Source organism: Diabrotica undecimpunctata, chromosome 1 (assembly GCF_040954645.1).
Source record: "Diabrotica undecimpunctata isolate CICGRU chromosome 1, icDiaUnde3, whole genome shotgun sequence".
Classification (NCBI taxonomy): Eukaryota; Metazoa; Arthropoda; class Insecta; order Coleoptera; family Chrysomelidae; genus Diabrotica; species Diabrotica undecimpunctata.
This window is the reverse complement of record NC_092803.1, coordinates 74,495,115-74,519,393: the sequence shown is the minus strand read 5'-3', so window position 1 is coordinate 74,519,393 and position 24,279 is coordinate 74,495,115. Positions and strand designations below refer to the sequence as shown.

General features: G+C 33.6%; 1 protein-coding gene across 1 annotated transcript in view; it reads left to right on the top strand.

Annotated features, from left to right (window-relative positions):
• The window catches only part of LOC140432302 (uncharacterized), an 803,181-nt gene that overhangs the window by 690,049 nt on the left and 88,853 nt on the right, over positions 1 to 24,279 (top strand). Inside the window, exon 11 of the mRNA XM_072520128.1 lies at positions 11,397 to 11,629. Coding sequence (XP_072376229.1) covers positions 11,397 to 11,629 — 233 coding nt within the window. The remainder of the gene's footprint in view (positions 1 to 11,396; positions 11,630 to 24,279) is intronic.

The following is a 24,279-nucleotide window of genomic DNA, read 5'->3' as shown; positions in this document are numbered from 1 at the left end:
TATTTGATCTTAATATCATAATATCATATTAATTATATCATAAAAAATGTATAAACTTATTCCTTTTATTATTGTTGCAGCTGTAAACCTAATTAAATTTTATAAAAAAATTAGGTTTTTCCGGTTAACAAAGGAAAAAAATCATTAATCAAATGATGTATTTTTTGTTAATAAGATAATAGGGTTTCATTTACTTTAAAAACATTATTTTTGTTTGGTACCATTAACCTATTGTATTTAAAAAGGGGCGTAAACCATGGTTAGGATATATTGGCCTATTGACCCGAAAAGCACATTTTGTGTAGTTAACTCGAACGGGACAACAAGATTAACCGAGCATTGGTTATCCGAAATGCTCTCCGCCCGGTTTAATTTGAATAAGGCAGATTCTACTGTAATTTAATAGTACTTGAGTATTATCCCTACAATCGGATTTTTGTTACCTAGATTAATTAATTTTCCATTTTTATTGAATTGAATTTTAATGTTATTATTCTTGAAATTTTCAAATGGTGTGATTGTTTGCGTCTCATATCTTTGTATTTTAAATTAGATTTTTCATTTTGGCTTCCTGAATTTGTTTAATGTGCTTAAAGCGCTTTATAGTTTTTTGTCGTCTGTTTATCTAATATGCGTTTTTTATTAGTTTTCTGTATATTTTTAACATTTATTATTTATATTAAAACGTATTGTACTAATACCGCATACTATCATGTAGACCTAAAATTGGTAACTTGTGTTCCTAACAAAATATATATTACAAATTATATACAATAACATTTACCAAAACTTTACGAAAGTTCCACATGTGAAACTTTAAAATGATTAATATAATTAATACCATTATAGCGCATAAATCATCCAAGTGCAAAACTTCTGTTCAAACATAACTTTTAATTAAAGTTGTAAAAAGCTACCGCACGATTTTCAACTCAGGAGAATGCAGTTCACCACAAGCCCTCGCCCATGTTATTATTTTCAGCTTGCTAATTATAAGGATAATTAAAATCTTTATGGAGAGATGAATTTTATCCAGCTTTGCACTTTACCTTCTATTTATACCTGCCTGCCATGATTAATTAGTAAAATGTCTCAGCCCTGCGTATACCATAAGTCAGCAACTATTTAATGATCATCGTCAATAGGTGTAAAATATATATATATATATATATATATATATATATATATATATATATATATATATATATATATATATATATATATATATATATATATATATATATATTGTCATACTTTTTCTTTTCCAACCAAAGAAAAATAAGTAAAAAAAAATCCATGGAAATAAAATTTTAAGAAATCATTATAAACAAAAATGTATATATTAATTTAAGATAAGATTTAGTGTAGATAAGAATAGAAATTTGTTTGGCAAACGACCTGTTTCCGTTGCAAACAAAATTATCAAAAAACCTTTGTTTAGAATTAGAAGACATTTTACCTGTAAGTTAATCTCTTCATTGTTTGTAGAGTCGAGTATTAAATGACCATATTCTAATCTTTTGAAATATGTATAAATGATGTATTGAAAAAAACCAATTTTAAAGTAAGCTATTTAGTTTTCTCTGAAACCGAAATTAGGCTTTTCCAATATCATAGTAAACACAATTTAAGCTTTTTGATTGGACGGTCGTTTTTAAATGGGAATTTGGGAGTCGATGATGAGACAGGAGAAGTCAGTCATATTTTGGTCATCGAAAGGAAACAGTCGTGTGTCTCAAGATAGGGTGTGGTTCGTGAGTTTGGATACCGGCGTAACGAAAAGAAGTGAATAGTTTGAAGAAGGAGATAACAAGTAGATTAAAAGAGGTCCTTGTATCTACCGTGGGCATTTTTATAAAGTATATGTGAAAGTATTCTTACGGCATCAAGTTGACAAAAGGAGGTCCTGGTGTCATAAATAAGTAGCGGAGTTTGGAGAGGTGAATCAGGTGTTTTTTGTGTAGTCTGCAGGAGGTTTGCAGAGACGTAAAGAAGGAGCCGAGGTGCCAAAAAAGGGAGATCACATCTTTGAGGAGACTGGACTTTTCTGGGTATGTTCCAACATACAACTCAAGAAGAAAATAAACTGTAAGTGTTTGTACAATTGAATTTTATATCTGTGAAGGATCGTTTCGACATCATGGTCATTAGCATTCAAATTTAAGAATTGAGGTTTTGTTAGGCTAATCAAAAGTTTAAAGTTTTGTGGTTTCTTTTTTTTAAGTAAAGAAAATTTTAAGTAAAATTGGTTTTTCACGTAATATAAATGTATGTAGCTTTATAATCTTCTTATCATAATAATTTGATTTATTTTCTTGTATGCTGATTGATAAGATAACGACAGAATTTAATAATTGTTTTATTCGTTCATATAAAATAAAGAAACGTAAATCTTTGTAATATAATATATTTGTATTATTATCCTTTTTTCTCTCCCGATAAAAGACAACTAGAAAATCTTTTGAATCCATCGAACACAGGTAATATAAGGATTATTTTACTTTTGATAACAGATAAGTTATAATTTTTTTATTGGCTCAATAAACTAAGTTTGAACTCAAAATAAACAATCATAACAAATGGCCCCCAACGTGTAAGGCGTAGAAAGTATTTCTAGTTAAAATTTAAACGGATAGAGAAAGAAAGCAGATTGATTGAAAATTTATTTGCCGATGGTTAAAGTTTATAATATTTGCTTTTATGACATTACATTTCAAATTTCTCTACAAGTAGGTACAAATTTTTACATGATATAATTTATGATATTTGATTGATTTTTACAACTGACAAAAGTTTTAAAATTTTATTGCATTTATTTGAATTTATTGCATTTGGGATAAGAGGAAAAGTTTTTGTCTTTGCAACATTACTCGAATTTCACATTTGGCGGGGATAAATAATCTAACGAACATGTCGACCACAAGGAGTCAAAGCAAAACGCAAGAAAGGAAAGAGGATAAGATAGAAGAGGAAACAATTATTGATGAAGGATCGGATAATGAAGGAAATGCGACAATAATGGAGGAAAGAAAAGAAACAGGGATGCTGGAAAAATTATTAGCAATGATGCAAATACAGACACAAACAATGAATGAAACATCAAAGAAAATGGATAGAAATCAACAAGAAACATCACAAAAAATGGATGAAACAAAACAAACAATGGAACAAAACCAACGGGAAACAAAACAAACAATGAGCAATATAGAGCAGCGTCTGGAAAACTATGAACAGGAAATTAAAGGATGTGTTGAGGGGATAAAGAAAGAACTGATACAACAAATAGAAGAGATTAATAAAATTAAAAATGATATGAAAGAACAAGAAATGAGAATTAAAGATAATTTGGAGGAATTAGAAAGCAAATTTGAAAATGTAATGAAAGAAGACAAGAAAGAAATAGAAAAACAAATTGAGGATATCAGAAAACAACGAGAGACGGGAGACAGGAGAGAGGTACTCATCCAAAGTCCGGGTGACATAAAAACACAATTTGGCGGGGACGTAAAAAAATTACACCCGGTAATTTTCATCAACAATTTAAAAAAGAAATTACGACATATCGGTAATTTCGAAACAGCAAAGGAAACGATAAGGAACCATCTTAAAGATGAGGCAAGTTTATGGTTTGATAGCAAAGAAGAAGAATTACAAAATTGGCAAACATTTGAACAAAAATTTCTGAATTATTTCTGGGGAAAAATACAACAGATAGAGATAAACAAGGAATTACAAAATGGGAGATACCAGGATAATATGGGTATATCAGAAAAAACATATGCCCTACAACTATACAACAATGCAAGACACTTACATTACAACTATTCGTCCGAACAGCTAGTGGAACTAATAGCCAGACATTTTGAAGATACCTTAGAAGATCACATAACCCTACAAAACTACAAAGATATTGACAGTTTATGTCAATTCTTACAAATACGAGAAGCAAAATTAAGAGAAAGAAAAATGAGGAGAACGCAAGAAAATTATAGACAACGAGAAAATCAAGACTATAGAGATAGAGGACAAAACTTTAGGAGAGAGTACACAAGAAGAGAATTTGTCCCGAGGAGGGAAAACGAAAGTAGAGACAACGGAAGAGTAAATTATGAACAAAGAAATCGGCAATGGAACGAAAACAGATATCGAGAGAACCAGAATAGAAACAACAATCGCACATATCAGGAAAACCGAAATAATAATAGAACGAATGAACCGGAAAATCGCGGAAACCGATACGGGTCCGAGAGACCAAGAGAAAATAGAAGAGCGGTCAACAACACACACACATAGAGGAATATGAGGATGAGAGACAAAGCGACAGAAGTAGAAGCGAACAAGAACAGCAAGCGTCTTTTCACGAAGGCGCTCACTAAAGACAAAGAAACAAACAGGAATTTTTTGTCACCCGAAGGAATTTATTAAATTGGCAGAAAATAAGGACAAAATAAGTGGAGCAAATCTGAAATTTGTAGATGGTTTTATCAACGAGACACCGATTAAAATTATGATTGATACTGGATCGGAAATTACACTGATCAACAGAAAACTAATAGAGGAAGTTAATTTAACGAATTTGATTTACAAAATTCCCAAGGTAAATTTAGTGGGCGCAAATAAACGGACTTTGGCAACGATAAATGAAGGAATACGAATAAAAGTACGATTGGATAAGAAATTTTATGCACTACAATGTGTTGTGATGCCAAACATGTTGCATGACATAATCGTAGGAGTGGATGAATTGGCAGAAAAACATGTGGTGATAGATTTCAAAAATAACACGATGAAAATCACAGAGGAAAAAGAAGAAAAACAGGACAGTAAGAAAATGGAAAAGGAAAATGAGAAACAAAAAAATGATTTAGACAAAGAACAAACGGTGGAAATGAATTTGGCAATGAAACAAGGACAGAGAAGAAAGAGGAGATTGGCAAAATAAAGTGAAAAGTGGGTTTCCTCAAAAGAAGAGATGAGCCCAGAAGAAGAAAAAGAAGAAAGATTAACAGAAGAAGACGAAAAAGGTACAATTGAAACAGTGGTATTTGAAGAAGTATGCGAAATGGAGGAGGCAGAATACAAAATAAATATGTGTAAAGAAATTGAGGAAAAAGAAAGAAAATTGATATGTGGAGAAGAAAAGGAAAAGGAATTGCGTGTAATATTGAGAAAGTATGAAGATTTAATAAATGAAGAAAACAGAGTAGCCAAAGAGTATGAACATTCATTTGAGGTTAAAGACTTAGGAAATTTTCGATCGAAAACTTATCCGATCCCATATAAATACCGACAGGAGGTGAAAGGAGAAATTAACAAAATGTTAGAAGATCAAATCATAGAGAGATGTGACTCGCCGTACATCAACCCAATCGTGATTGTGAAAAAAAGCAGTGGAGAATTGAGGCTCTGTTTGGATGCCCGGAATATAAATCAACACACGGTATCTCAATATGAATCACCCCTCAACATCGAAGCTATTTTTGGGAGAATTACGGGAACACACATGTTTTCTAAAATTGATTTGAAACATAGTTTTTGGTTAATACCGTTAGCAGAAAGATGTAGAAATTACACCGCTTTCTCAATCGATGGTATTGTATACCGATTTAAAGTAGTACCGTTTGGATTACAAAGTGCGTGTGCAGCATTGGTAAGAGCTCTCCATACAATATTAAATAAATATGAAGATTTCATAGTGCACTACATCGACGACTTACTCATTTATTCACCAGATACATCAAGTCATTTGGAACACATAAAGATTATTTTGGGAGAATTGGACAAGGCCGGATTAAAACTGAATATTGAAAAATGTCAATTTTTTCAAAAAGAAGTGATATATTTGGGATTTAAATTGGACACACAAACAGTTAGTTTAGCCGAGGACCGGGTAAAACTCATAGATGAATACCCAAGACCAACGAATTTAAAAACATTGAGAGGTTTTCTCGGGACGATCAACTATTTTAAAAAACTAATTCCTGATTTTAGCCAAAAGGAAATTCCTCTGATCAAATTATTGAAGAAGGGTGTTAAATGGAATTGGAAAGAAGAACAAGAGAAAGCTTTTCAAATTTTAAAAGAGGAATTCTCGAAAGGAACGAAAATATATCACCCCATGTACAATTTTCCTTTCATACTACGAACTGATGCATCCATACAAAAATTTGCGGGAGTTTTGTCGCAAATACAAAACAATCAAGAAGTGCCGATTTGTTTTATTTCCCGGGTGACAAAAACACACGAAAGAAAATACAGTGTGACTGAACTAGAGTTTGCTAGCGTACTTTTCTGTGTAAATAAGTTAAGATTTTATCTGTTGGGAGCAAAATTCACAATCGAAACTGATCATGCAGCTTTGGTACATATAATGAAAAATCGTCTGGTTAACAATCGTATACATAGAGGCATTTTGTTACTACAGGAGTATGACTTTGAGTTTCGATATATAAAAGGAAAAGACAACATTATAGCCGACGCTCTCACAAGGGATGAAGACTCGGGGAAAAAGGAAGCAATTGCTTTTCATGTAGGATTGAACATTTTGACACAAGAGGAAGGGGTATTTTCGTTAAACGAAATTAGAACAAATTAAGAAGACCTGGAAGAAAGAGAAAAAAGAAGAGCGGAGAGGGAAAACGGTATATTTTTCAAACGAATTGATGGAAAGGAACTATACGTGATAACACAGACATTGGCAGAAAGGACCATACAGAAATTACACGAAGACAATGGACATATCGGTAGCAGAAAAGTCTGGCTGGTTTTTCGAGAAAATTATATTTGCCGACAAGATTACCGCATCTCAAAAGAAATTACACAAAAGTGCCAGATCTGTCAAAAATATAAAATTAGAAATTTCAAAAATGAAAACGTTACAAAAAATATTATATCCCGGAACAAATTAAATATTGTAGCAATAAATATGTTAAGTGATCTAATTATGACGACGAAGAGGAATAAACATGTTTTAGTCATGGTAGATGTGTTTTCCAAATATGTAAAATTATACAGTTGCCGCACCACGAAAGGGGAAGAAATAATGAGAAAAATCGACAATTTTATAGCCACCGTAGGAACACCAAGAAGGATTCTTCTAGACAATGCAACATATTTTAGAAATGATCGTTTCAAGGGACAACTTCGAGAATGGGGAATAGAGACAAATTTTGTTAGCATCAGACATCCACAGAGTAATCCTTCGGAACGTTTTATACAGGAAGTGACGAAGTTTCTACGGATTACAACAGAGATTTTGTTAAGAAAATGTTTTCAAAATTATTAAAATTTCAGGGAAGAATTTATTAGATAAGGGCATTTTAGTATTAATTCATTTTGAAATGTATTTGCAGCAATTTTTATTAACGAAACTAATTTTATTTGGTGGGTTAACAAAAAATGTTTTTCTTTATAGTTCAACTTTGTAAGATATTTTGTCTTTTTTAGCAGCTGTTGATAAGAATTGTAAACACAATTGAAAGCTCGAGATATTAAATAGTTAACCAATAGCCCCTTTTATTGACTCCAACCCATCAAAAACATTTATATATTTTTTCCAAACGAGTCACAAGTACTTCTTTTTTCTTACTCTTATATATATATATATATATATATATATATATATATATATATATATATATATATATATATATATATATGTAGTCTGATATTTGGCAATATTCATAAGATTTTGTAAAAACGCTGAAACAGTCGATCTTTTAACTTATCTGTCAATAATTATCAACCTCCTTCCTTCTAGTATCCCAACCATTAAATTTTTAATAGGGAATATACCATGTGTGGTACATTGTTAAACAGGTATTTCGCTGTAAAATTCAGACATTTAATTTTTTTTTTGATATTAACTTAAGAGGACAAAAAACAATTTTATTTAATTGTTTAGTTCTTCGCCACCAAAGCAGGTAGCACCTATGAGCTCGAAGCACTAAAAGTGGGAAGAAATAAGAGACATTAGTTGGACTTTTTGGTTTGAATCGGAATCAGCTATAACGGCTGACAATTAGAGATACTGAAATAATTGTTACACAACTGTTTACAATTATTAGTTTACATTCTGAGTATAATTCTCAAGTAAATTTACTATTAATCAGCTGGGTGAGCTTTTTCAGGGTATTTTCCAGATACAGCTCACCAGTTTAAAAACCATAATTAGGCGAGTATTATTGGAATGAAAAAATACAGATTCCGATGATTTGAACGGGACGATTTTGAATTTTCTTTCACGAAAGTTGTTTTCGTTCAAATCAGTTGACATAGTTTTAAATCAGGATGACGTAATCAACTATCCTACAGAGTTTTTAAATTCATTGGAATTATCTGGACCCCTACATAACAATTTACAATTAAAAGTTGGATTAGTTGCCGTTATGCTGCGTAACATTAATCAACTTCGACTTTGCCATGGAACGAAACTGACTGTGAAAAAGCTAATGAAAAATGCCATCGAGGCAAGGATTATCAAGAAAAATACAAAGGAGGATGTCTTGGTCCTGCGTATATCGATGATTCCAAAAAACTTACCATTTTATTTTAATCGTTTACAGTTTCCCGTGCATTTGGCTTTTGCAATGACAATAAATAAATCACAATAACTATAATTGCAACAGCTTTAACTTATCACAAAATAAAATTAAATATTTATTGACTTTACTCACGTTTTTATTGGTTATGTTTATGATACACATCTGCATTAAAAATATATTTTTTTGTATACTTAATAAATATTAAAATGACTTGTTAAGACTACGCGAATTTAAAGAGTATTGCTTTTGCTGCAAAAAGCATTGTCATTTTTCTGTATGGTGGTAAAAACATAATAGTAAGGTTAAATACATAGATAATGAAACATGTAACTATAACAACGTAGACATGGGCAGGTCATGTAGCAAGAACATCGAACGAAACGTAGGCTAGAAGAATATTAGAATGACGATGTAAAAGAATTTCTGGAAATAGGACGGTGGCATCCCAGAATCGAACGACATGGAGGAGTATAGAGATGGCCTATGTTCAATACCGGTCACTAACGGCTTTATGATGATGATGATGTTAATACTACTAAACAAATGAAGACATGGATTGATAATGTACAATAAAATTTAACACTGGAAAAATTTTTTTTTTAATTTTCATTTAGGTAGGGTAGAGTAGTAAAGAGTAAGACGGTTTTTAGTCATTCGAGATTTTTTTACATCTTTTTCTATATATACTAAAAACAAACAAATAATCCTGTAGATTGACCTTTATTTTACAAAAATACACAACAGAAATAGATTTGAACTTGAAAACATAAGTGTAAAAAAAATCTTTTTGGCGTTTTGGCGTTGTGTTGTGGTCCACAACAAGGCATCGTTCATTGCACATGTAGTGCGCCAGAATAACTTCGAACTGAACACAATTATTTTGCCTCTATGTTTTTTCATATAACACTGGTACAGGTAAAATTATCACTATGTCTTGCGATAAAACTCTAGCAACTTTGGATACATTTGAATAAAAACGTTTGGATAAAAGAACTCGTTCGATTTATTTTTTCTTCTCAGATAGTTGAACTCATATTCAAAATTATCGGAAATATTGGTCAAAATTTTGCCAACAAAATATTTTACTAAATTTTTGCTTGCGAACTACTAGAATATATTCATCACTGACTGCATTTCCATCCAGTTCTGCGAATCCTGTTATTGGAGCATTATGGTCGGCATCATATTCAGACGAGCTGTTCAGGGAATTTGCTTGGTTACTTAAAGAACTACTTTCAGATTCGATAAATCGTTTTTTACTGTCTTAGCTCTAGCTTTGCGGTTTTCGTCGATCTTTGTTTGAAGTTCAAATTGTCTGTGAAGTGTCTGTTAGAATAAAAATTTTTTCAGCGTTTTAACTTATTTAACTCACTTGTTTAACTCCTTTACAAGCGATCACTTTTTTTGGTTTCTGCACAGTTATTATGTTTATTGAAAGATGTAGTACGCGAGAGACTACATCCTTCTGGTTATGTGTTGCTTAAGTTAGGTGATCGTTTTAAAAATCCTCTCATCATTCTATTTTGTGACCAATTATTTGAAATCTGAATATTATTTTTTGAACCATTTCGTAAGCTAAACGGCAACATCCAAGAGTTGGTAGACTGTTTATTTTTGGGCACATGAGGTATTCTCTCAGTTCAAATTCTTATTCTTTCGACATAATATGGCGGAATTCATAGAAAGGTCTCATTTTCACTTCGGTATCAGGGTTATTCCTGAATTTTTTTTTACGTATCTGAAATAGAAAGATTATTGTTTACTAAAGAAATATAATCTTTTATGTGAAATCTAATCGATCTCCGTTTCCTTTACAATTTACCTTGCTAAAGTCTGAAATGATACCCCTGCTGCTGTTTGCAATAAAAGCCCTTCTTTTGTGACTAATTACACTGCTTCTTCCATTTGTCTATCAGAAAAAGGAGCGATGTAAGTCTTCATTTTTCTATTCCTTGCCATAATCTACAAAAAAAACAAATAGTATGAGTTTGTATTATCTAACCAACATCCTCGATGGGGTATAGTGAGACGGGTAAAGTGTATTATTGTTTTTTTTTTAAATTCGATAAAATAAAAATAATATCGCTACTTAATTACATGTAAAAATATCCAAGCTTCACTTACCATCAATATCAAAGTACTAACTCAATGCACAAGCGAATAAAATCGATCGATGTGAGGAACAATATAATTACTTTCGGGAGCAAAAATCAGACTACCAGCTGAAACGCAAAAACGAACAAGAGAACTGAAGCTAATATTTGCTAATGGACTCTACGTGATAAGACAACCTTATGATGGAGATAGCATGCAAAGCACTGTTGATATGTCCTTAGAAAATGCATTGTCTCGCTGTGGACCACTCTGCCCTACTACTAACCAACGTTCTCTCCAGAGTTTGCTACAGCGTTGCTTGTGAATGAATGAAAGATTAGAACAAAAATTCTAGATGTAGTAAACAGTGAATAATCTGTTTAATGTTTTGCAAGGAATGCATGGGCGGTAATTATAATAACACTAATACCTCGAATATTTGTGAAGGTATGCAGATACAGATATTGAATTTGAAAATATGTCAACTTTACTGTAAAGATAAATTAAATTTAAAATATTTAAAATTTTAATAAATAAATTTTAAATGATTTATCATTAAAATTCCCTTATACAAATTATTTATAGCCTTAAAATATTAAGTATGCCTCTTAAGTTCGTTCATATTTCAAATGTACATTTATATTTCACAAAAATAAACTTAGTATTTTAACTTTGTCATACTATTTATTTGTTTCGCGTAAAACACTTGAACTCTTTATTTCTTAATAGTATTTCATTCAAAGAGAATATTTTTTTCAGATGCAGTTACGACTACCTCCAGATCTTCGAAACTACCTGGAATGATACATCCTCGTCGTCGACCGAAAACTCCAAAAACACATCCGCAACGACTCCTCGGCTGTGCGGCGACTGGAGCGCCAAACTGAAACTGTTACGTTACGTCAGTCGCTCTTCCAGACTGAAGCTGAGGTTTAGTGCCGATTACTCTCACCATTTCGGAGGATTCAAAGCCCGCGTCTCCATGGAAAACGGTAAAAGGGCTTCTTTGATGTTTGTTTTCCGCAGAAGCAGTCGGTATAGCAACAGATGCACTAGACGCGCGTTTAGTATTCGGGATTATTGTTTTAAAACTTTAAATGAAACTCTTGGAGAATGTGCTTGTTTTGGAGATATAAACTTAATTGCTGCTTTTATTTCTTAGAGTTTTAGTACTTTTCTTTTAAAAGATAATTGATTATATTTAACAGTAAAGTTTTTAAATTTCTTCAGTTCATAATAAAAATTTTAAACATTTTATATATACATTATATATATATATATATATATATATATATATATATATATATATATATATATATATATATATATATATATATATATTAAACCCAGAACTAAGATTAATACTATTACAGGAATAAATAATAAGCTCTAAGCCAGTCTTCCGGGTTGAACCGCGTCGATTTTCAATGCGCCGACCTTTAGACATCCTCTATGATGTATTCTTTAGGGCTTCCGAGGTCTCCTATCCTCCCTATGTCTTTCTATCCCCCAGACATACTAATCACACTTTGATTATTGACAATTATAGAGTTTTAAAAACGAAGAGTCAAGTAATGTTTAAGATACCATGAAAACAATTATAAATTACTAAAGCGTATACTTGCAAAATTCAAAAACTACGTGGGTGTGCTGGTTAGATTAAAAATATCAGAAAGTTATTCGAAAAAATAAAAATAAAAACATATGATTAATATGATGACAGAGGCACTCACGGTAGGAGAACTATGTTCCGCCCCCATCTTTACTTTCACTTGATGCCATATACGCTCAATAGGTTTAAATACACAATAGTACAGAGGAAGACGTAACATCACGTACGATCACATACATATTGCTTTTTAATATTAAATGTATTTAATACTTCTGGTACTTATTTTAAGTGAAATAAAAATAGGTTTTTATGGCTTTATTTTGATAAAACCAAATTTATTAGAAGGAGAATTATTAGAATAGTATTTTTAGTCTAGAAAAAAAGCAACAATACAAATAGATGATTAACAAAGAAAATAAAAAATGAAGGAAAAAGTCACACACCGGAACGACAGTTCGGTTGAAGAGGACAAAGAAAAGCAACATAAAAATAAGAAAGCTCCAGACAAGTGCATAAAAAACGTCAGTACAATATTAACGAAGACATATGAGGCAAGAAATTAAAGAAGATATTCTGGAAAGCAAAACAGAGATTAAAAATAAAATCAAGAATATGAAAAACGAACTGGTATGTATAAAGCAGAAACTTAAGCAAAACAAAGTAAAAACAATAAATTTAAAAAGAGAAGTAGAAAAGAAAGAAAAAAATGGGAGAAAGGAAACTAAGAACTCAAAAAAAACATTAACACTTACGGAAAATAGATTAGAAAAGATCGATAAAGAAATAATACGCAATAAATTAATCATATCAGGAATTGAGGTAGACCTAGAAGATATAGGGAGACTAAGAAAAGACATACAAACAATTATGGAAAAAGAGCTTAAACTGAAAATAGAAATTAAAAGTGCGTTTAAGATATGATTCAAGAACGTTTATGTGCGTTTATGTATAATAGAAATAAAGAGCTGGGAACACAAAAAGAAGAGAAGCAAAAGTAAAAATCACATACCAGAAATTAGAAATGGATGAGAAGGTGCTGAAATGAAATGCAAAAGAAAATAAACTAACAGAAATAAAAAATGATCCAAAAAACTGGAAAAACAAGAATGGATGGATGAAAAGGAAACAAACAATGCAAAAAAGAGGAAAATAAGTCAAGGAATATTCAGAATAATAAAAAAATACAAAAAAGAAAAATATAATTAAGGGAATGGGAAAAAACATTGGAACATGGAACGTGAGGACGCTGCTGGAAACAGGAAAAACGGAAGAACTAGCGACACAGTTAAAATAATACAAGATAGATATTGCAGGAATTCAGAAAACCAAATGCGAGAGAGAAAAATCGAAAAGAAAATGCCACCCACAGAAAACAGTGATGACTTGACAAAACAGCAGTTCTATAAAACACTTGAGGAAAACGCCGAAAAAACCCCGGAAAAGGATATATTAATCCTTATAGGAGATTTCAATGTCCAGATTGCAACAAATTGCTTCAGAGAGGTTACAGGTGCAAACTCAATACATGACACAACAAACAGTAATGGAGAAAGACTGTGTAATTTAGCAAAGGCATTAAACATGGACATAAGTAGCACGAGATATAAACACAAAGACATACACAAAATAACATGGATGAGACCAGGAAGTCATCCATGATATTTTGTGTAAAAACAACTTCGTGTTAAAACAACGAAGAATTAAAGGCAAAAAGCACAGAGAAAATGGGACGTAGATAAATTTAAATAAAAAGAAGTAAGAGAAAGGTTTGTACAAGAAGTAAATACAGAGTTGCAGTTTAAAGAACAACAACTGGACGAACAGTAAAATACGCTGGGGAGGCACTATGCAGAAAGATTTATGAACACAGAATATATAGAGCAAAGAAGCAATGCCAATGAATAGAAATTCATTCAAATAGGACAACTTATACAAAAACTCAAAAGGCCTATCTCTTACAATTTTCACTACCTTTATGTCTAAGAACAGAAACGTTTCTGAATCAATATTTCTGTTAAAATTTATAAACGTGTTGTATGAAAATTCTTTTACTTGATAAACGGGGGAGGATTTCTTTGCACTCTTCATTAACTGGTAATACTGAGTAGGAACGTAAATGGGCCCCCCTTTAGAGGTTCTTTTTATTTCTCTTTCTATTGTGGAATGAACGGAATCTCCTTCGTTTTGAGTGTGTCCGGCGATGAGAAATTTGTGAACGACGCTTCTAACGTTGGTAAATTTTGTTAAAGCATACATGTACATTTTGCTGACCATAACAGTTGTCAGTAAAAAATATAAACTCAATTTCTTCTGTAGTGCTAGCTGCTTTTTCTTTTATGAATTTGAAAATGCATGAGGCAATTTTGTTTGCTCCTCTGTGAGCATCACCCTCGTGCCACACATTGCAGATGGCCTGTTTGGTGTTAGTGTCATAAATGGTGAGATTTTAAGTGGAGAGTTTCGTTTTGTAGTAAAATACAGAAACTTCTCCTTTAGGAATTGACAACGCTGCTTGTAAATCATAAGATGCCACGATGACATTGTTTCCTGATTGAGCTTTATCCCTCTCCTTTTCCTGACGAGACAATTTTTTCTCCTCCAGATGATGTTGCATTTCATTCGTGTGGAGTTGCCGAAAGTTTTCGTCACCATTCTCGAAGGCGACACACACCTGACATTGATCTTTTTTTGGCGAGAAAAATTACAAGTTGAACTCATTATTGAAAATTCTGCTCAACATCGTCAAATTTCCAAACGTTTTCCCTTCTGTCTGGCATCATGCAACATAGTCACGGTGAATTTGTGCCAACGATTTGCTTTCATCAATAAACTCTCGAGTACTGTCAGTCCTTCTGTAGTGGCTCTCTACTTTTGGAATGGACTCAATATGAGCCTTAATATCATTCTTTATAGACTCATCCACTACCTGTTATTGTGCTTGACACATTGGTCTACATGCATAAAACCGTCTACTCTTTTCTCCAAGCTTGTCGAAATTGCACGCTTGCTGATTCCTAATGTAGACATGAAGAAAGTTTTGTAAACTCTTACTCGGGACCCATTATGATCCAAGTAGAAAGCCTGATTTAACTTCCTAGATTTTTCTGCGGCATACCGATACTGAGGTTTAATTTCAGTCGTATGGCGAATCAAATACTCACGCTGTTTCTCCAAATCGCCAATTTCCCAATAAAGTGTGAATATTGCCATTCTTTGTTCTTCCGTAAATTTGGTGCCACACCTGTGTAAACATTTTTCTCTGCACGAACGCTTCATTGATCTGGCAGCAACAGTTTTTTTGCTTTTAACAGAGACATAGGTCTTTCCAGAATTCCTAAGTCTTTTGGCTTAGTTTGCTGCCCACCCTGAAGGATGAGCGATCCTTTTTTCCCTCTTTTTTATTTTGGCTTGCCTTCTGAGATTTCTTCGGAATGCGCATCACACGTATTTTGATAAACCTCATTTGTAGAAGCAATTAAGTTATATTCGTCAGTACTGTCACTGTTACTAGAATCTAATAGTTCAAAATCAGGATCTTTTATTGAGTCGTCACTATCAAAAATCGTATCCATATTGGTAGAGTTTTCACCGAGTGGTTTCGGAACATCATATTTATCAGTATTGAGGAAATTAAAAGCCGGTAATAGACTCAAGAATGGGGACCCAGTTTTATCATGATGCATAAACTCTTGAAAACTTTTCAAGTGTTCTTCAGTGATAAAGGTGCTGAACTGATCATATTCGAAAATGAATGGTTGTCATACGTTTCTATCATAAATTGGAACTGCTGAGTCAAATCTTGATTGGGTCTTTAGTAAATACCTTTCTTCAACCTTGTTTGAGGCTAGATGTCGATGCGATGGGATCTGTGCATAGCGAGACCAGATAACGCCCCCGTCCACAATCTTCTAATGTCTGAAAACAAAATGATAATTAACTTATAAGAAGTAAAAACTTCAAAATTTGTAAAATGGAATATTTTTTATTTCAAAATTTAAAAAAAAAAAGTCATCCAAAAGGATTGTAAAACATCAGAACGTTTTCGGTCTATCAGACCATCTTCAGTGACCTGGAATGAAGTATTTCCACTTTAAAATGAATACAAAGGTAAAATTTGACTGTTGAAAAAACACAAATTTGGTAAATACTTACATTCCGTATAGTAGTTGAAACTAGCCAACCAGATGTTAATTGATACTCAAAGTTACATCGTTGATATATAAAATAGACATTAAAATCATGACACAATGTCGATGACAATGGATTTGTAAAATACTAGTAGCACGGCTACATTGCTCGAAGCTGAAGTGGTTCATAACAGAATGACTGTTATTGACGGAAATGAAGTATTGGGTGAGGTTCAAAATGACATGACATGACAAGATAGGCAATTTTTAGTTACAATTTTTGCGATGTTTTAAACTATGGTATACAGCCAATCACTGGGATCTTCCCTTTAATTTGAAAATGATAATTATTGTTGTATAAATACGAATTTACAAATAGTGAGAAAGCATTAAAGATGCGTGACGAATGGTACTTACTTTGCTCCTTGAGTAGTGGGACATTTCAAAACAAAAACAGGCTAACTCAAAAAACAGACGAAATTATGCACAAATACTGGGATAACTTAAAAAGGCCCACTAACTGCGACGCATACCCTTACAGTGCTTGTGCCTGACTGAGATAATTTGACACACATCAGTGTTCATTCTCGGGGGATAGGGTAGGGATTCTTTATTCATGAGGAAGAGAATGTTCGAAGTGCCCGTTTAGGGTCGGTTGACCCTCTTCAGGCTTGAGTTTGAATGTTGTTGGTTAAATAATGGCGTACACACAGCTAAAACAACCCGAAAAATCACCGGCGATTTTTCGTTCTTCTTTCTTCGTCACTTTTCAGGCAGCCAGCGAGCCAGGGGCGAGAGGGTTTGACTGGAATCGATGTTCTTTCCAGTGAATGTGTTGGTTTTTGAGCTAGACACGACAAGCCCTGTCTCTAGTGACCATTGGTCCTGTGCAGTCTCGAGCTTAACTCGGCCCCAAAACCAGTGTATTGCACTGTAATTTTGTGGACGAGATGCTCGTGAGTGGAGGCGCCTCGGCTTTCGAGAGTTGACTTGTCGCATTTCGCTCAGTGTGAATGTGTGTGTAAATCAAACAGTGACGGCCGCTGCCATTTCGATGTTACAGACTCCGTCGAATCACTTAGATTTTCTCCGGCCGTCCACAGACTCCGTATAAAGTAACGGAGGCTGCAGACGGTCGGAGGTCCCGGTGATGAGGATGTTTAAGTAGCAGAAAGAGTGCCCCTTTCACTGTTTGATTTGTGTGTGTGTATGTGTGTGAATGTGAATTCGTGTGTATGTGTGCGAGTCTGAATCGACAGAAGCTAAAACCGTGTTCTCTAGTGACCATTGTTCCTGCAGCCGTTTATGCGTTTGCAACCGACTTCGGAACTAGTGTATTGCACTAAAATTCTGTTATCGGTTGCTTACGCTAACGGCCAGGCCTCGTCGGAGTTCGATAGACGGTTCCAGCAATGGTCGATTCAGTTGAGAAAATAGTTGCGGCTATTTTCTCAGGGACGGACAGGTATCATTGAGTAGTGAGATTGGGAAACCGCAAAAAACCAATCTTCCCTTGTCCGGGGTAGGGAATAGGATGTGATATTTATGAGGTTCTGTAGGCTAGTGGAGTGGCCTCGAGGATATCGACATATTCTTCAGGAAGTTCGTTGTCTATGTATGTCTGCAATAGAATTGATGGTAGGTGAGGATATTTGATTTTAGGTATTCGGGTGGATATGTGACCTAGGAAGGAGCAGGAACTTTTTAGGGTATTTTGTGTGATAGAAAGGGGGCCGTTAATTGTTTTGAGGGTGAAGTTCCTGTTGAGAGATTTTATTCTCTCGATAATGGGAGTGGTATTGGCTATGTTGTGGATTTCACGGGAGGGGAAGTGAGATAATTTGAGATGGCGCGTTATTCTTGAACCGTCTACCACATCCAAGCACGGGTTGAATAGTGCACCTAATGCTCCCCTGCGGCGCTAATTGCAACTACAGAAATCCCATTACTCGTGAACTGTCAAGCACTAAAAGCTGTAACAAGAGGTAGCAATAACTCCAAATTCGCCCATTATTCTTGCCGGAAGGTATATAACAAAAAAAAATAGATGTGCAACAAAAAAATTAGAGTATCCTATATGGCCGCTTAAGTGCACATGCAGAGGAGATTCTTGGCAAATATCAGTGTGGTTTCAGGTCTTTTCGATCAACAATACTCCAGATGTTTGTGTTAAGGCAGATACTGAAAAAAACCATCGAATTTAATATCGATACCTACCACCTCTTCATAGATTTGAAATCAGTCTATAATAGTGTGCCACGAAGTAAATTGTATGAAGCCATGGACGAGTTATAAATTTCCGATAAACTAATATGACTGGTAAGGGCTACAATTGGTAAGGTTGTTGTGATGCGCTGTCTTAGTGCTCTGAACATAGTCTTGGAAAAGGCTGTTAGACACGCCAGAATAAACGAGGTAAAAACCAGAATAATGGAATCAAACTAGAAAGACTAAGATGAGCAGGACTTATAACAAAATCACAGTCGACTAATTCTCCTAGACGAATCCTTACATCACAACTGGTTAGAAGTAGACGAAGAGGTAGAACACATAGATGGTAAAGCAGTATAGACGAAGACGATAAAAAAAGGTGTAATAAACTGTCACCGATTGGCAATGGATAGGGTTGACTGATGAAATACACTTGCTAAGGTCGAGGCTTTCTTATAGGGCTTTAACATTATTGATATACACGATGGCTTAGTTATTAGCATAAATAATTTTTTGGCCACTGTTAGTACTAATACTTTTTTTCTAATGACGACCCATTTTCTTTACTTTAGTAGAAATACACTGAGGAAATTACACAGCCTTACCGTCCTCCTTTTTTTATTATGCAAATAAACATTTTAGAAAAATATAGCACTATTACTTAACTTAAATATACTTCATTGTTCGAAATTCCGTAAAACAAATATTTTCTGCACGGGTATAACGGTCTGCACGGGTCTGCACGGTTATAACATAAGAAACTTGCAACGGGAAGCAGTGTGTAAAAAAATACTTCCACTATTCAAACAAGTCACTGCCAACAAATGCTGTATTTGTTTGCATGTGGCAACGCACTTACGAGGGTCCCTTTGAGATAAATTTGTTGGTGTTATATTGTAGTTTTAAGGGTTGATTTATTTACGTCTATACAACTTGCCAAACAGTCGTGTTAATAAAGTTTGTTAAAACGGAACAGTTTGGATTGCGGTTTACTATAAATCACTGTTTTCTGAGAGAACGTCCGGTGAAGCAAGTAAAAGTTACATAGAGAATTATTTCTGTAACCCAGAAAGATTGGATATATTATTTATACTTTTGTGTTGTAGATTTAGAGTTGCATTTGAAAAGAACATATTTATACTTTACCAGATGTGTGGGTTGCAGTTTTAAAATTAAAACACAATAAATAAAAGGAAACAAAAAATTTTAACCCAAAACTACTCATAGTAATTTTCTCATATTTTTAAATTTTTGTTTGATTAAAAAACCACATTCTTTATTTTTAGTTTAGCCGGTTATCGCCTTTTTCCTTTTATATTTTTCTCGAAGTGAAAACATATAGTAGCTAAATCCCAAAAGCTTATATTTCTCCGGCAACTGATACAAAGCCGTCTTTGATGTTTGGTTTTGATGAAACGATTCAAAAGAAAGCATGCAACAGATGCACTTGTAAGCTCAGTATTTAGTTAAAACGTTCTGTTAATACTGGTCTATGCCAGCGTTTTGTTTACGCAGTTATTTGTTTTTTGTTCATCATGATAAAGTGCTTTCTCTATTGTTACCATTTGTAAGGGAGACAGGGATTTGAAGGTTTTTCTTCGTATTTACAATTAGTTTTATTAAATTTTATTAAATATTCACATTAAATGGGCAAAATATCTTAGATAAAAGATAAATAATAACATTTTAAATTTATAGTCGAGTTAAGTCGATGATTCGAACGAGTACATACCGCTCTGTGAATCAATGTAGAAATTGGCTGTTTATGACAGTAAATACCAGTTTTTAAAAGTATTTAACCATCAAAAAGTGATAAGTAATTATTCTGTAGAGTTTTTAACATTAAGAGCTGTAATATTATTTAGTAAGAAATTGTTTATTAATGCTTTTCTAACCAAAATATTCAGCTGTGCTGACATTTTTTGCCATATTTAACATAAGCCAGTCCTATCAAGGACTAGCTAGGTGAAGTTTTAGCCAGGCAACCAGTAATACAGATATGTGTTACAATTGCTGCCTATCAGTCGAAACTTTATTACAAGAAAACCAAAAATAGTTACTTTTGACTACATGAGTAACAACTTAAATCAATGTTCTTCAACAGTTAGCAAAACCATGTCTAGAAATAACATCATCAGTAATAATCTAAATTCATTTGCAACTGCTACTATGTCAAAACCCAAACCCAAATATCCCAAAAAATATCAAGCCATATTAATATATGCTGAACCAAACGTACTACTACTCGACTACGTCAAAGCCATAGGTAACATTGATAGCCCCAAAAACATATGCTTTCTCTCAAGAATTTCCAATAATCGGATATGCATCTACTTAACAAATCCTGAACTTGTCGAACATATTCTAACAAAATATCCTACGATTACAATCAACTCTGTAGAATTACCCGTAAGAAGACTGGTAACCCCAGCCAAAAGACTAATAATCTCCATCGTCTGTCCATCAATACCTCATGATATTATGGAAAAACACCTTCAAGATCTAGGTCTTCAACTTGCTTCATCAGTGTTATATATTAAAGCTGAAATTTTCGTTGATGAATTTAAGCATATTATGAGCTTCAGAAGATAGGTATACGTTACTACAACCCCAGATAGCCTTAAAATTCAAACTTCATTAATAATTTCATTCGTCAATAATTCTTACATAATATTTCTCTCCACTGACAAAATGGCATGTTTTCTATGCAAAAAACATGGACATACAGCAAATAACTGTCAAAATCCCCCTAGCAATCCTCTCCCAAATGTACAAACGTCCCCAGCTGAACCCATCCCTGCTACCCAAATATCAAACAATATGGCATCACCAAACACAACACAAAATACGGCTCCTAGTAAACAGATAAAAACTGAACAATGAATTTCTTCCTCCTATCACTGGTCAGAAACGAACTCGTTCTGACTTTAGCAATTCTTTCTCCCAAGAAACAAACACATCTACTAACTTACCCATCAAAGACATAAAAATGCCTTCACCCGATGCAAACGTGCCTAAAAAGCGTAAAACTAAAAAATCCCAGAAAGTCGCACCCGATCAGTCTAAATTAACCGCCTTTTCTGTTCGCACAATCAATAATCTTTATCAAGAAAATCCAAACTTATTCTCCTTATCGGTTGAAAATTTTCTTGCCTTTCTGGAAAATCCATTCGGCAGTAATAACCTTCTACAAGAAGCACAGCAGTTCACTCAAAATGTTCGATCACTACTCGACGACATGTTTAGAATATACCCTTCACTGGAAGAGTGAACAATCAAGAATTGATTTACAAGAGTTTCTAAAAAAATTAAACAGCAACTTAATATAGACAATTCAGAAATTGGAAGCACAACATCGCAATCTACAAATAATGATGAAGATTATTTAACTGACTCTTCTCTGACCTCTCAACGTTTCAATGTTAAAAATATTTTACTTTCACGTTAGTGCAGAGGAACTGCGATGGGTTCTTCCCTCGCTTAGAGTGCTTACAACAATAAATCAATAATACAAAAGCAGATATCATCTGCCTTCAAGAAAACAATTTTAAGTAAACACATAGACGTGAACTTAAAAATTTTGAAAGTTACCATTTCCTTCGAACTACTTTTACAAGAGCAAGTGGAGAAATATCTATCTTCGTGTCTAATGACTTATTTTCTATACAATATATCCTAACTACCAATTTGGAGGCCATAGCAATAGCTGTCTGGTGTCCCGACCAAATAACCATATACAGTACATATATTTCACCTAATTACAACTTAACAGAAACCGAGTTATATGACTTAATTCGCCAACTTTCCAGCCCTTTTATACTGGTTGGAGACTTTAACGCCCATATTACCATGTGAGGCTCAAAGAAAACATTTGGTAGGGAAAAACCGTAGAGACCGTATTGAGTTGCAATAATACTTGTCTGATGAATAGTGGAGCCAGTACATATTTTAACATTGCCCCAGGAACTTACTCTTATATCATTTGTTTAAGCATGTGTGATCCCAAATCTGCCGATTCACTTTCATGGTATACTTTAGATAGCTTACATGATAGTAACCACTTCCCCATAGTCATAACAAATAGCAATAAAAATTTCTGCACCACTACTAAATGAAATATCGCTAAAGCGGACTGGAATAATTTTCAGACTAGCGCCGAAGATCATATTTTATTTCTTTAACAATCTGAAGATAGAGACGAGGCAATAACTCTCTTTAATATTTGCATTATTATGTCTGCAGAAAATCATGTAAAAAAATAACAATATGCCCCTCTAAAAAAGCAGTACCATGGTGGAATTCAGAAGGTAAACTAACTGTACGTCAATGCACCCTCGACAGATATCGAAAACGAAAAACTCAAGAAAACCTGATCTATTTCAAAAAGTTAAGAGCCAATGCCAAATATGTCCTTAAAAAAAGCAAAAAAGGTTTCTGGCAAAATTTTGTTTTTACACTTAATAGTGATACTCCACCATCTAAAGTCTGGACAAAAATAAGACAAATGAAAGGTCATAAAATTACTCCAAAAATTCCAGCAATATCACTGAATGGAAAAGTTATAACAGATAACCAAACAATTGCTCAAATCATGGCTGAAAGTTTTATATGAAAATTCAGGTCTGAAGTCGAACAGATTGAAAGTCCAAATGACCAGAATATACAAATTCCTCTTGCTCTACAAATTAGTAGACACGACATTGATGCTATCAACCTTCCTTTTACACAAAAAGAATTAGCACTTCCATTATTCTCTTGTACGAACTCCGCCGCTGGACCAGACAATATCCCAATTATATTCATCAAAAATTTATCTCATTCCATCCTCGCAACACTGCTGAATCTTTATACCAAGATATGGCATACTCAGCAATTACCCAGACTGTGGCGTGAATAAATTATCATACCAATAAAAAAATCTGATCTACCCTGAAATCTAACAAAATCATACAGACCTATCTCTCCAACCTGTTCATTATGTAAACTGTTTGAAAAAATGATTAATTATTCAAGATTAACATGGCTTTCTAGCAACCTGGGAGCTGCCCTACAGTTTGTGCAGTTATTTTAAAAAGTTATAGTCAAAAACTATTGCTTAAATTTCTATTTCAGTCGGACCCAAACCAAAAATGAGAGAACCTTCTCACTTGAAGGATTATGTGCAATTATTGTAGTCTTTAGTATATGATAGTATACCGTTTTGCAATATTATTTGGTGTGGTTTGTGATACAGAACGCATTTGACCAGATACTTACAATTTCTTGGATTATGGCCAGTTCCTCCGCAGATAAAACAGGAACCACTTCTGTCCGGTCCCTTGCAGTTGTCTTGCGGTGGTCATATGACCAACACCTAGAACATCTTGGCACCCTTAGTCTCATTACTACACCTAATCATACGCACTCGGAAATACTCTATGTAGAATGACCTCCGCGGCCGCCTTGTAGAGAATGATAGTATCCGCCTGCGTATCACCCCTGAAAGATCTAATATTTAAAATCTTCCAATATTTAACCAAGGAGTCAGTAGGCTCTTTAATTGCCCCCATCAGCTAGTCCCCTATGGTGTCTAGCTCCATCCCGTTAACGTTAACGTCGAATCTAATATTATGCCAAGATATCTTAGTTTACTCGTCATATTTAGATTTATACCAATTATATATTCTTTTGCTTAATTTCATAATTGTGAACT